The 15,137-nt window shown below is 40.2% G+C and overlaps 1 protein-coding gene across 1 annotated transcript in view; it reads right to left on the bottom strand.

Annotated features, from left to right (window-relative positions):
- PGM2 (phosphoglucomutase 2) overlaps window positions 1-15,137 on the bottom strand; it is a 368,921-nt gene that overhangs the window by 172,950 nt on the left and 180,834 nt on the right. Inside the window, exon 4 of the mRNA XM_078678353.1 lies at window positions 6,906-6,990. Within this exon, the coding sequence (XP_078534479.1) occupies window positions 6,906-6,990 (85 nt within the window). The remainder of the gene's footprint in view (window positions 1-6,905; window positions 6,991-15,137) is intronic.

Here is a 15,137-nt window from a genome sequence, read left to right on the forward strand (position 1 = left end):
CTTTAGAAAGGCTCTTAAAACCTGGCTTTTCACGGTCTAGCATCTAGCTTTTGGCCCGTTCTAGATTCCTGGGTATGGACGGCTGATCTCTATCGCCTTGATGCCCTCGGGTGACTGCTGCGCTTTATACATCCTCAAATCAAATCATAGCTGTCTTGCTAGTGTGGAACGTGCTGTGGTGTGGATGTAAGATTGCAACAAATCTTATAAATTGATTGTTTTCATACTGGATCCATTCATTGAGGGAAGTTCCTATTGTTCTAACTAATATGAAACATTGACATCTCCAGATGACATTAGCATAGAGGGTGTTGACTCGAATGCTGCTTATGTGTTAAGGAACTGATATGTACTTTTCTTTGTATTCTGATTTGCTTAAGAAATAATACTTTTGCTCACACAATAATGATTTTGCAGTTTTCCTAGTTTACTGTGCAAGAACTTTGTAGAACAACCCCTTGATTTTGATGGTGAGCCATAAGACTTTCCTGTTATACTTTGGGGGCTGTCTGATTTCTTTCTAATTTTACTTATTTGAGACTTAGAATGGTGTTCTTAATTTTGCATTTTCTGTATAACTTTGCATCTGAGAGCCTTTATGGTATTGACTCTGTACAGCTATTTTTTTTAAAATAAAAATATTAATCTAGAACTCAATTATTGAGTGACCCCCATTACTTATTATTCAACAGTTGTATTCAGCTAATTGACATGGGGATACATTGCCTACGATCCAGTAAACTGTGGGAGAACTAAATGAAAAAATTGGAGTGTCCAAATATTGGCATATAGTTTTCCTCCCAGATAAATGCACTAACATGACATCAGGCCAGTAAGGAGCTACAGGAAATATTCTAATGCAAACGACAAGACAATGTAGTGAGGCAGTCAAGTCACATTGTGCACCAAAACAAATATTTTAATAAAAACTGCCCCTTCAACACCCCCACCCAGGACCAACTAGAAAAATTTAATTCCCAGCTAAGTGAAGTCCCCTATGTGTAGATATACACATCAGCCCTCAAATATAAGGAACACTACATAATTTTTAGAGTGTGCTTCACTTGCTGAGTAGTCAAGGCCAACAGAAAGTTCAGATTACAAAACACACATTGTCAGACAACCAAGTATCACCATAACAAAAATATAAAAAGCTTACGTAAAACTCGTTTGTGCTTCAGTCACACTTCCACGGTACACAAGACAGTATACTGCATCCAACAACAATCTGACACAAGTTTCCTGACTCAATATTGCAGCACCCATTTAGTATTTCTTATGAATCATATCGCAGTATATTCTAATAACATTTGCCTACCTGCTAATCACCATTTTATAACTGCACTGCCAGGTGACACGTCTTCAACAACTTCAAATGTACATCTTCACCACTGAAGGCACTATGGCCAGTGTAGGTCCTGAGCCAAAGGCAGGATCTAGCTGCCACAAGTAAGAAGGAATGGGCGAAGCAACCATCTCAGCCCACACACATCAGAGCACATGTATTCAGGAGTGCCATGGACTCCTACACATTCAATATGTCAGACCTGAAGAAATCAGCCTTCGTACATGCAAGTCTAATTCTGCTCAATCTCCAGTATAATACATATCAGTCATTTTACACCCACCACATGATGCATTCGATCCAATTATAGCTCTCCTAACCTAAGCCAAAACAATCCACACCTGCCAGATAGCACACTAAAGTAATGCAGAACATTTGGGTCCAGATGGACAACCAGCAATTTTGCGACTCGCAAATTGCGTTGGCATTTGCGACTCACAAAACTTGATTTACAACAGTGTGTTTAACACGGTTTGCGATTCCCAATGGGGTCGCAAATTGCGAGGGCCATGAATATTAATGAGACTCTCACAATTTGAGAGACCATTGGGAATGGCAGGCCCTCCCAGGTATGGTGGCCTGCTGGGCTCAGCAGACAACCATGTCTGAGACTGCTTTTTGTAATAAAGCATTTTTTTTTTAATGCAGCCCATTTTCCTTAAAGGAAAACGGTATGCATGTAAAAAGAAGAAAATGAAACGTTTTTGTTTCATTTTTGAAGTGCAGGTAGTGGTCCCGGAGACGCCTGCCCTTAAAAAAAAAAAATTCAGGGCTTGTCACAAAGGGGAAGGGGTCCTATGGAGACCCCTTCCCATTTGCGACTCCTTTAACACCCTCTTGAAGAGGGTGGTAATTTGAGAGTGTTTTGCAACCGCAATTGCGGCAGCAAAACATTTGTACATGGATTAGAGAGTCGCTATTTGGAATAGAATGCCCCTTCCAAATAGCGAGTCTCTAAACATTTTCTTGCGAGTCGCAATTCATTTGCGATTCGCAAAATTGTGTTAGTACACCGCCATTCCAATTTTAGCATGGCAAACAGGTCACTAACCCTTTTGCGCATGCTAAAATTGGTCATACATCTGGCCCTTGGAGTGCAACCCTGGCATTGTATTGCAACTCACGTATTCCATGGACAGCTAATACAATTAGAGAAAAACAAATACCTCGAGAAGCTACAGAACTCCAGCAATGACGGATACAAGCACATATTTAACACATCAAATGAGTTCATTCCACAAACTACTGCTGCCTGGAACTTCCAAATACTAAACAAACCAATGTGTCCTTACACAGGCCCTAAGAATGCAGGTGGTGCATACGGCAGCCAAAGAATTCGAGAAAAGTGACACCGGCTCCACAAGCAGATTCACATAGGTCAATGCATACACAAAGGCAGTAAATATCAGTCAGATGGCAACCGGTATGATGCCTGCATTTAAAAAGTGAAACGCTCATTCGTGCACAAAAGATGACATTCTAGTACAATAGGCCCAGCCACTCTGGCCTAAAGCAGAAAGCAGCAAGCTGTTCACTGCACAGTAACAATAGTGTCACATGGTGGAATAGCTCAAGGTTAATACTGATTAATTAAATTCTCTGCCTATTATACTGAAACTGAGAACTGGGGAAATGTTACTTTCAGTCACACAAAGGAACACATTTATGGTACAGACCAAAAAGGTAAGCATTCATCATGCACAGGACTTCTCTTCTGCATATGCTTAGAGGGTGAAGAAGAGAACTGAATGAAATGGAGGTGATCGGCTTCATATCCCCCCTGCTGGTTACATGTCACATCATATCACCAGCTGCAATGCTGCACACATTAAGAACAACCACAGATGGAAATTCCAAACATGCTGTAAAAGGGTGTAACTTTACCACCCTGCACTGCTATGGTGCTCATAAGAGTGTTTGCCATGTCCTAGACATGTTGCAGGGCACATCATACTAAGGGGTTCTTTTGAAACAGTCTTTGTGTAGGAGTTGCTACAGCAGTACATATGTAGGGAATGAAAGCCCAGTCTATCCATGGGTGTTTTATCAAGCATCAATTGTATCTCCAGGTGGATGATACCACGCTGATGTGGGATTGAATTGTTCATTGCAATGACATGCACCCTTGGTCTGTTTGCAGAAACGTCATCTAATAATATGGATAAGTGGCGGGGCCTGCTACTTGTGGTCACCATGATGCTTCAGGAGACAAAGCTAAGCTGAGGTTAAATAAACCCTACCTCACATTTTGCCACTGCCAATGCTATCCCAACTGAGGTATGATATACAAACCTTAACAGACTTCAACAGGCCATGTCATGTTTACACCATTGGCACAGCGTCATAATACTGTTTTCCATATCAATTACTTGTATGTGCATCTATGTCCATGGGCCCAATCATATCTCATTAGCAACATTTCTCCCATACGAAGTTCCAAGGTCATTTTAATAACTTACCATATTTTACCACAAATGATTGCCCAAGTGAATCTCCTTCCTTGGATCCATAGCATGGAATTTCAGCCATCTTAGTCTTTCTACAAATTTCATCTGAAACCTTCCCATCTTTCACCACATCCCATTATCCTCCAAATTTAAACTGGTCACCGTTACATTTAAAGCCTCCCATCAACAGCATCCTGATTACCTTGGACCATCTCTAAAAAGATGTACTAAAAATGGAAAGAAAAAAAATGCACAAGGCAGAAACTATGCCCTTTCCTGGAGTTGCATCTGTTCAACAGGTAGCAAGATTTTATTAGACCGACTCTAAAGAGTTATACAATAGAGTGATTACCCAGTTCTCTTCTTTTGTTGCAATAGAGCGTCACATCAAGAAGTAAGGTCGAGGACAGAATGACAGATGGTAAGACGCCCAATGGAATAGACCTAGCAGGTAAAAATAAAACTAACATCTGAATTGGTACATAATGGTTTTGATTAGCGGATCAAATGTTACGTGATTCTGCATAACATGATATGTGGTCAACAAGATAGCTGGGAGACAGATTGTTATTTGATTTTTCAGATTATCCAACCTCTTTTCCTCAGTAAACATCAAGCAGAAGGAGGAGTAATTTTTATATGCTTACATTTTTGCATTCAGGCATTTTACCTGGTGGTAATAAGAGGATGTGGTGAGTTCCTGCTGGTGGAGTGGCTTAATTAAAGTTTAAATTGCAAATTTGAGTTATTAATGGAAGAGCAGGAGCAATTAAGTAGCCCACTAAAAATTAGGGAGTTGTAGAGTGATTAAGGACGGTTAAATGGAAATTATATGTAAAGTAATTGGAGATGTGCTGCTGAAGCTCCAGTTAATATAAAGGCTTCCATCTTCATAGATGGGCTTTAGAACAGAGATTCTTGTGTAATGAAGTGAATTTCAGTTTATTTACACAAACATCAGAAAGACAGAAGCCATGACAATGTCTTAGAAACCCTCATAGCTAATTGCTATACTTTCCCCGAGGACAAAAATCCCCAAGAATGGTGACTACTTCTTTTCAGCCAAGCCAGAAGTTTTGCACAATCATTTTCCAATCCCAAATCACCAAAAACAAACTTTTATGATTTCAAAGTGGCAAATAACTCAATACCAAACTCATAATTATCCAACCTCTTTTCTTCAGTAAACTTCAAGCAGAACGCGGCGACAGGACAACTACAAGAGGGACCAGACCTCAACATCCTCCTTCACGACCAGCAGTCAGGATTCTAAACTTAAAAGGCACTGAACCTTGCCTTATCGATATGAGAGAAGAGGTCCTTTTCTCTATTGACCAGGACAACAAAACCGCCCTTATACTCATTAGGCTCTCTTCTGCTTTTTAGGCTATTGAACTAACAATCCTGCTTAAAAGGCTCAAACTTCGGCAGCTATATCTGGACCTGCACTGCATCGAGTCGAATCATTCATCACCAAATATAGCCAAAAGGATCAGTCCGCTTGCTTACAAGTCCAATACTACGTTGCATTCAAGCCTCATCCCTCTAGGGCCCCTATTTAATATCTACATATGCCCCATGGCTTAAAATTCAGCAGGATTGCTGATGACACAAAAATCCATGTCTGCCTGGAAAATGTTCCACTAGATCACTGAGAGCTTCCTGTTCATGAATGATAAAAAAAAAACATTTCTCTATTGAGCAAGAAACACAGAGTCCAATTCTTCATCCTTTGCTTGCCCTCAAGCCTTGAATCCTCCCCTCCACCTTTCCAAGTAAGGAATCTGGGCATTCTTTTTAATCTCATCCTCGCCTTTGTCCCAAGGTCAACGCAGTGGAAAAGGGTGTGAATATGCAGCTCTCCTTTAAAAAATCCCTTCTCTTATCCACGCTGACGCTGGAGGGTTGAGCTTGTGAGAGCCATGCATGCCTTGATTACTGCACTATAAGTTTCTCGACCGTCTCCAAGAAAGACATGGCTGAGTTCCAAAGACTTTAGTAAGGCAGCCAGATCTTGGCTTATCCTTCACTCAAGAAATGCAATCAAACCCTCCCTTGGTTCCTTGCCTATGCCAGGATTAAAGTTAAGATCTTAAGCAAAATCCACTAAACACAGTGGGGTAAGGCCTGCTTTTACAGAGAAACTGGAACATTGCTAAGCTCCAGCCAGAGCCCTTTACTCAACACCAACCAACGATCTTTCCAGAAGATATACAAGGAGGGAGATCACTAGACATAAAATATCCTAGACTCTGGAATGACCTTGGCCCTAAACTGAGATCTGAACACAAACTTCTCTTTGGCTGAATTCAACTCAGAAAAGGGGTCGCAACTGATGAATTTTAGATGTAGCTACTCAACCATCTGACTATACTAACCTTCCCTCCCTACTATTTGCTCCATTTCCTCCATCTATAAAAGTTCTGAATTAACCAAAAAGAGACTTCGAGAGGTTTCTAAAATACCCTAATAAATAGATTAAAGCATGGCTCCTTGGAGCAGATTTTCTTTCCTATACATTTCGGGCTGCTCAATGGTAGGATATACTTTTCTATTCCTTCGTTGTCAAGGCTATGCAAATATGTTGGTGAGACTGTATTCAGCAACGTTAGTCCTCTTTGTCTAATATAATGCGCTATTTCGGTTTGCAATTTATGGACCCCAAATTTTTGCTTCTGGGCGGAATCTCTACCAAAGTTTCCGGCTCAATTGAGTGGTTGGGCTGCAATGCAAAATTAAATGCAGGACCTGGATTACCACATCCAACATGCACACATCCATTTTCATGCATATTTTTCTTTTCCACAGTAACACATTTACTTTTTCCAGGTGCATGCATGCATGTGATAAAACCTGGCATTGTGAGGAGCAGTATCTTCGGCAGGACAGAGTGGTCACAGCAGGCAAATTGCTCTATGACATAGGAATCACCACGAGACCCAACTATGAATTGCTACATTTCCTACAACACTTTGTAAGGCTAACTACGACTCTCTAGGAACAGCAACTCAAACGCACACAAATGCATTTTTCCCAAAACTGCCTGCTCATTTAACAATTGTGCTCATTCTACAATAATCCACATGTAACTGAAAAAGGATTGCGGCACTTACCACATAGGGAGTTGGAGTTATGTTAGAAAAAAGAAAGACCGGGATTCCCTGACTGATGAAAGTTGCTGCTGCAAGCCTGGCAAACCTAAAAGAAAGAAAAAAAAATATGTCAGGCTTTATCCTGAAACTTGCTCATTAATGGGTTGTGCTGAGAGAAAGCTAAATTATAAAAAGGACTAAAATGTATAATTTTGGCAAGTCGTGTAGAGCGGCAAAAATATATTATTTGTAATAAAATGCACAACAGTGCGATATGATAAAGTATGATAAAGTATTGTCAATAGGCGAGGGTTTGGCAGGATATAGATCTGGATGTGTATCCCCTGGAGGGTCAATGTCATAATCCTGCCAGTGGTCTGGTGTTGGCGGTGCTCCAGAATTATCATCTCCTGTATCTACATCTGTGTTTGGTGATCCCAGAGTTGTAATGTTTAAAGGATTATGTGGCGAGTTAGGTACAGGAGGAACAAGTGATGGAGGTGGTGGTAAATGAGATGGAGAAGATGGAACATGGTGCAGTGGACTGGTAGCCTTGTCCTTTTTCTTAGGTATTGGGAGATCAAATGTCCTGTTAGAAAGATGTTTGCCTCTTGGTAGAAGGCACAGACGCAGTCTTTGTGATAATGCGGCCAGTCGCTGGATGTATATGGATCTGTTTTTGTTTCGGATCAAGTCTTTCCTGCATGGTCTCTAAAATTGGCCCTGGGAGTGTAGCAGGAGCTGATTTCTATGCAGAAGGTTTCAGAACCGAACTGGTTTTCACTTTCGGAACCAGAGCGGATGGAGCCAAAGGAGGTGTGATCTTAGCTAGGTGCTGAGCCGCAAAGCTTCGTATATGCTTTCTGTGGCGAGCCGGAGGACGGGGCAGCTGAAGCTGGTTCGCAGAGCCTACCATGGCCAGATAGCAGTGGTGGCCCGGAAGCCTTTTTTTTGTAGGAACCAATGGTTTTTGTGTGGGCAGGTGAGGAATTGGAGTACTCACAGCACCTTAACCAGGCGGAAGATCATATGACTCCCAAGTCGGCGTCTGAATCTTGAACCAAAAAGGTTGCTTCCCCTTCGGAAGCTAAAGCTTCAAGATCTTCCTGTTCTAGTTCAATATATTGTTGACAAAGATATCAGGTGTATATTTGATGTCATGTCTCTGCATGTCTCTACGATGTGCCAGATTTATCAAAATGCCGAACAGGCCTCACAATCTTCTTTGTGCACGGGGATAAGCACAGATTGCAGACCTTGTGAAGGTCGGTCCATGGGTACTTGGAATAGCACTAGGGGCAGATTCAAAATACGTTAAGTTGCATCAGCAGAGTATCATTGATGGAGTTGAATGAGTGTAAGGTAGCCAACACTAGATGGCAGGAGTATTCAAAGCATGTGTATCTACAGACACACATGCCTTGAACTAAATATTTTATTTTATTCGCAATCATAAAAATAATCTACATTTTAATAGGAAGGTTGGAGCTTTGCTGAATTTAATTAAGGCCCCTCATCATCCACACTATATTATGTTTGATGCACTTGAACTGCTCCCATGAATCAATCTGAGGATTCTAAATGTATTTTTCCTTTAAATTCCTTCATGTTTACAGAACATTTTAAAATCTTCAATTATACATTTTGCTTCTTTATTTATATACACTTTATCAAGCTGTTAATATTATTTAATATGCTAAGCAGTTGCGGACCTCCTAAGTAGTCTTTGCTGACCCCCCCAGGGGTCCCCGGACCACAGGCTAAGAACAATTTATCTAGAGTAAAGAAACCATTCCCTTCCTACACATAGACTATGTTGGTCAAGCCGAGTGATCTTATGGCTGACAGGACCAATATAAAACACCACCGAGTAGAGTGGCTGATAGAACGGAAGAGAATGAACGATCTGTATCTTGAGGATCACCCCAATTTTCCCTTCTCCAAAGACAAATGCTGCAATGCAAGCAAGAGCTTCATGACAGGCACAGTATCAACACCAAAGAACTTTCAAAGTACACTTAAACAAGATTCAATTAAATATAATAATGCTGAATGAGGTTACAGTGGTAGGAACTTTGCTCACAGGAAATTTACCTAGAGCTCTCCTTTAAAATCGCTATGACAGTTTGTGAAAACATCCATTTATAGAGCCTTATCCATCTGTATTAGAAGGGCATACATAGGAGGGTGGCCCTAAATCAAGAATACATGAATACAAGAGGTTTGGTGAAGGTTGATGGGTGTGCCTATATTTAACTTAATATGTGACCTCTTGTGTTTTATAACATGAGCTAAATGGGTCATGTTATAATGAGGCATTAAAAAAACGGAAGGCAAAAAGCTACTTTAACTCTTAGTCATGAACCAATGTGTATATTGACTCTGGAAGGACATGGGGAAGTACAGCATGAATATGAATAGCCAGAGAGCTTTGCAGTCACACCTAAGAGTGTTCACAGAAGAGGTGGTCATGCAGACATGGGATCTGCGTCTAGAATACATATATTGTGTAGGAAAGCCCAGCTGCATTGCTATCATGTAGGTTCTATCATTTTATGGTAGAAAGGTTTCCTATGTGGTCACAAACATGAGTTTCATGCACAAAGACATGGTGATATTCATAGTCAGAAAGCCTTTCGAAAAGTGTGCAAAATAAGTATGCAATACATACACACACACTATGCACAGAAAATAGGGACACCAAGAGCAACAACAGTAAGTGCTTGCATTGCAACCACTTTAACTAAAATATAAGGTAAACAGCTACTGCAAAACCAATTTGAAGAAAGCTATACTTAACTGGAACACCAAAAGGTGAACTGCAATAGGCCAATCCAGGTAAAAAAAGTTCAACATCCCAAAAGTCCAAAATGGCAGGGCAGAAGTAGGAAGAAGACTTACATGCTAAGAGTGACCTCCTTGCAGCAGAGTGATAAACTAATCCACACAAGGTTTACAATGGCAAGGCAGAGTTCATTTAGATGCTACATTCATTACTGCCCGTGGCATATAAAGAGGGCATGGAGTATCACCACGTGCTGGTACTCACATCGCTGTATCTACTTGCATCAGACTTATAGCAATTTGTTGTCACAACGGCCAGGGGTATTTAATAGATGGCCGGTTCACAATCATTACACAGATTCTTAAGGGCAATGCCCATGATCATTAAATAACCATCTACTGATATTACACTTCAAATATAAAGCAGGGTGAAAGGGAAAGTTCAACACAAGAACACACTTCCCCAGTGTACCTGGAGCCATAATTGGCACACAATGTGTTGAAATGGCTAGCATCAACCAGCAAGTACGAAACAAAAAACCTTGGCGACGCAGTTAGGTCTTCCCTATATGACCTATTGGCTTTGCCAATGGTTTTTAAGGAAAAAAAAAGGAAAAAAAAGCCTTGGACGTGGCCATCTGCTTTATTTTGTAAGAGTGAGCACCATGCATGCATGTGCCTAAAAAATGACACAGGCACTTCTTTTTTTCTTTTTAGTTACTGATCTGAATTGGATTGTAAGAAAAGGCACACAACTTTTTTTTTTTTTTTTTTTTTTTTTTTTTTTTAGAGGGCGGATGGGGAGCAGAAGCAACTAATGGCAGGGAGCAGAATGGCAAAGCAACATAGGGATGGGTGAGGGCGAATGGCACAACAACACAAGGGACTGTGAGTGGGAGAGCTAAAGCAACACAAGGGGGGACACCAAGCAGCAGGTGAGGAAGGTGTGGTGTTCCAACTTAGAATATTCTTAGGTGTGGAATGTTTCTGTATTCTATGCTTGGGGTATTCTATGAGCATTGGGGAGTAGAGTGAACGTTATTTGCCAGCTGTGGATGTTTAAGCTGTCTTATGAGAATAAACCTCATCTCTTCAATGAATCTGCGTTGGAAGTCACTTCACAATTTGGCGACGATCGGGATTTTTGAAAAGACAGCGCTCACATGTAACGAAAAGTTTTTAAACAGGTATTCTGTTTCATGTTTATTCTGTGTATGGATTGCACCAGCGGCTGTTTTATGTCTATTGTGCTCGGATAGCACCAGCGGCTGTTTCTTACAAAAAAAAAAAAAGTTCCTGCGCTGTATGGAATTTTGTTTGGAGACGGTGTTGTGTTTGATTGCACCCGCAGCTATTGTGATTGCTTGAACTGCGGTAGATGTACGTATTTCATTGTACTGACTCTTTGCCTGTGGTCAGCGCTGTCAACTCGATATTACATCGTTCGCTGCTCTGAGGTATTGCGTTTGTGATCCGACCAGAGTGTTGTTTTCTTTCTCTGGATGGTAAAGGACATTGTTTTGATTTAAAACTACTCACCTATTCTTGCACGAACTGCACGGGCTGTTTCTTTCGCGTGTGTCTCTGGAATCCTCAACATCTCTTCTGCACGTCACAGTGTGTTGCACACTGGGAACTTAACCACGTCATACGCGTTACGTGCTATGCAAATGTGTCAACATTTCCTTTCTTGTGTTTACATAGCAGCGCCTCTCATTGCTTCGCGCTTGTGTCAACATTTCATTTCTTTCGTTTCCATAACTGTGTGTCTCATTTTGCTGGCAAGAGAAGATCTACTTTGTATATATCTAATACTTCGTGATTACTACTGTCGGAACTTTATAGAGTTTGACTTCACCTGGAGACACACAGACTTCGGTGACTACATTCATTATTTGAGTTTTGTTATTTTGTAACCTATTTTTTTCCTTTTCAGATTCCCTACTTGTAAACTAATCGAATTAGTATTTTACAGAAGTTTATACTTCTTTATACTTATTGCTTAAAATACATTTTAGTGTTCACTGTAGCCCCAATTTTTACTGTTCTGAGTCATGTCTAACATTGTTGCACCCCCACATTGTTTGCTGGTGAACACAAAATGGAATGGTACTTATGGTATCCAATGTTCCTGGCTTATGTTGATGTTTTATAAGAAGATGGTTGTTCTAAGAGGAAACTTTCACTATTAAGGAACTGTTTAGGGGGGCAGGTTTAAAAGAATTGGCGAATTTACCCCCTATTGAAGGTTCTGGGGATACCAATGTTTTTGATATTACTATTCTACAAATGAGTATTCGATTTGGCAGGAAAATTAACACTGTCATGGAAAGGTTTAAATTCTATTCTCATGCACAAAAAGAGGATGAATCCATTGAGCACTATGTAGCTGTTTTACGCACATTGAGATCTTGTGCCCAAAAGCACAAGTTTTAAGGATCAAATAATGATGAAAACTGAAAGCAAAAAAATTCAAGAAAGACTATGGATGGGTACTGAATCGTCTCTAAGTGCTGTAGTAAATATTGCTAAAGGTATCGAGCAACATGAGAAGTTTGTTAACAAAATTAGAGGACAAGTTGTTAAAATTAATGCGGCTGTTCCCGAAGAGTCTGTAGTAAAGGACCAATCCACTTCCAAAAATTTGTATCCTTTCCTTTCTAAGAAAGACACTGTGGGAAAGGATAATACATTTTTGGGGAAAAAAACCCAAATTGTTTGTTATAGGTGCGGTGGTCTTGACCATGTTGGAAGCTACAAAGTGTGTCCTGCGTGGAACAAGATTTGTATCAAATGTAAGAAAACTGGACATTTTAGCAAAGTTTGCAAGTCTTCTCAAAAAATTCATTTCATGACACACGAAGAGAGTGAACCTCTTTCAGAGGTCAATAGTCTTTTGTGTGTCGGTAATTCAAATTGCATAGGTTTCCCTAGTGGCAAAGTGCTAATTGATGGTATAAAAGTTTCTATGTTAGTGGATTCATGCGTTTGGTATAGTATTGTTGGCAGAAATGTTTTTGACGAATTTTGGAAGGCTAAAAAGTTATTTCCGCCTGATATTCAGCCTGGTGGTTACTCTGGTCACAAGGTTGACTTTGATGGATTCATGTGGGCAGACAAAGGCAGAAGAACCAGAAGAAAAGCGTATGTAGCCACCAAAGGTGTACCTATACTTGGTTGGCCTCATCAACAAGAAATGGGTATAAAGTTAGATCCCAATGCCTCGCCACCTGTTTATGTTGTGCCATTCAACAATGGGGAACTTGCCACTGAAATAAAAGACAGGTTTCCCTCTCTCTTCAATGATCGTCATGGGGAATTTGTAAATTTTAAACATAAAATTATTCTCAAGGAGGGCGCAGTTCCTGTCAGACACAGTGTAAGAAATGTACCATTGGCGTATTGCGATAAACTTAAGGAAATATTAACTGATTTAGTGTCTAAGAACATCAATGAGCCCATAGAATCTTCCCCATGGGTCTCTCCGGTTGTTTTATCCCTTACGAGCAATGGCGATCTTCGTTTGTGTGTAGATCTTCGCAGTCTTAATAAAGATATATGGATTGATAGACATCCCTTACCCTACGACCATGAGTTGATTTCCACGCTTTCAGGTGCTTGTGTTTTCTCCACTGTAGATCTAGCCAGTGCCTATCACCAGGTAGTTCTACATGAGAAATCTAAATTTTTGACAGCTTTTGTTATGCCCGAGGGTATGCTTCAATGTTCACGCATGCAGTTTGGCTTAGCCAGCGCTGCTTCCGTATTTCAAAGACTTATGAAGGAGGTTTTGGAAGGGTGTTCTGGTGCAACTGCTTTCGAGGATGATATTTTAATGTTTGGGAAAAACTACGAGGAACACGATAAGAACTTGGAAAATGTGTTAAAATGTGTACAAAATAAAGTGGACTATTTGGAACATGAGATCTCTAGCAATGGGATAAAACCTAAGTTAAATCATGTTCAAAGTATTTCTAATGCTCCTGCTCCTACTACGAAAGAACAAATGTCTTCTTTTTTAGGCTTGAAAGAATTTTATAGTAAATTCGTACAAGATTATTCTTCAAAAGTGCATTCTTTAAGAACAATGTGAAGTTAACTTGGGGCAAGGAACAATTAGCCTTTGAGCTTTTGAAAAAAGAAATTGTTGATGCACCATTTTTGAGACCTTTTGAAATTGGAAGAGAATGTATTGTAGCTGTAGACGCTAGCAATGTAGGTTTAGGCTCTGCCTTAATGCAAAAGAACAAAGGTGATGAATAGGTCTTCTCTTATGCATCTAGAATGTTACGTGGTGCTGAATATAATTATTCCACCATTGAAAAGGAACTGTTAGCCTGTACATAGGCTGTGCAACATTTTCGTCAATTTTTGTGGTCTACCAAATTTCACTTAAGAACAGACCACAAGCCCTTAATCAATATGTTAGCTGCTGGTGGTGGTAGAACATTAACATCTCGTTTGGCAGGATTGGCAGCCAAATTACAGGAATATCAGTGTGTTGTTGAATTTGTTCCAGGGCGTTTAAACGTACATGCTGATTGCATGTCACGATTACCTTTGTCTGATGCACCCGACACCGACAACAATGGTGTTGATTTTAATGTAGCGTACATGATTGACGATGTTAATAGTGGAAATACTAATGTATTGTCATCGGAAGTTATTCCAGAAACTGATTGGAAGAATGCAATGTGTGAGGACAGTACCCTATCCAATAGTGCCATTTTTACAGGCGGGTTGGCCTGAAGAAAGGAAATTAACTGGTGAACTTATGTCATTTTGCAAGGTCAAGAATGAGTTAAGTTTTCTCAAGGTTTTGAAACAAGAGGGGACAAAATTGTTCCTCCTTTTAAAATTAGAGAAAGAATTTTGACCTTGGCTCATGAAGACCACATGGGTATGTCCAGCACTAAAAGATGGACCAGAGAATGTTATTGGTGGCCTAGCATCAATAGTATGGTTGACAAATGGGTCAGACAGTGTCTTCCTTGTTCTAAAAGTGATAAATCAGTCAAACCACTGTCTGTGGATGCCACTCCCATTGAGTGTGTTCAAGGTCCATGGTGGAAACTGGGTATCAATATTATTGGTCCTCTTGGTTTATCTCTCAACAAGGATGTGTATGCTTTAGTTTTAATAGATTATTTTTCAAAATGGCCTGAGTTGAAGATTGTGGAGAAGATTGGTTGAACTCAAATATTTGAATTTTTAGACAAAGTTTTTTGGCGTGAAGGGTTGCCTGCTGAAATAATCTCGGGTAATGGTCCTCAATTTGTTAGCAAGGAGTTTGATTATTTTCTTGAAAGATGCTGTGTTTTGCATAAACGAGTGTCCAATTATACCGCACAAGCTAATGGACAGGTAGAATGCTTTAATAGGGTGGTCAAATAATCTATTCAGCTTGCTGTAAAAAGTGGGTTCGAATGGAAAAAGGCCTTTCATGCCACTCTGTTGTCATATCGCACT

The sequence above is a fragment of the Lissotriton helveticus genome, chromosome 2_2 (assembly GCF_964261635.1).
Source record: "Lissotriton helveticus chromosome 2_2, aLisHel1.1, whole genome shotgun sequence".
NCBI classification, from domain to species: Eukaryota; Metazoa; Chordata; class Amphibia; order Caudata; family Salamandridae; genus Lissotriton; species Lissotriton helveticus.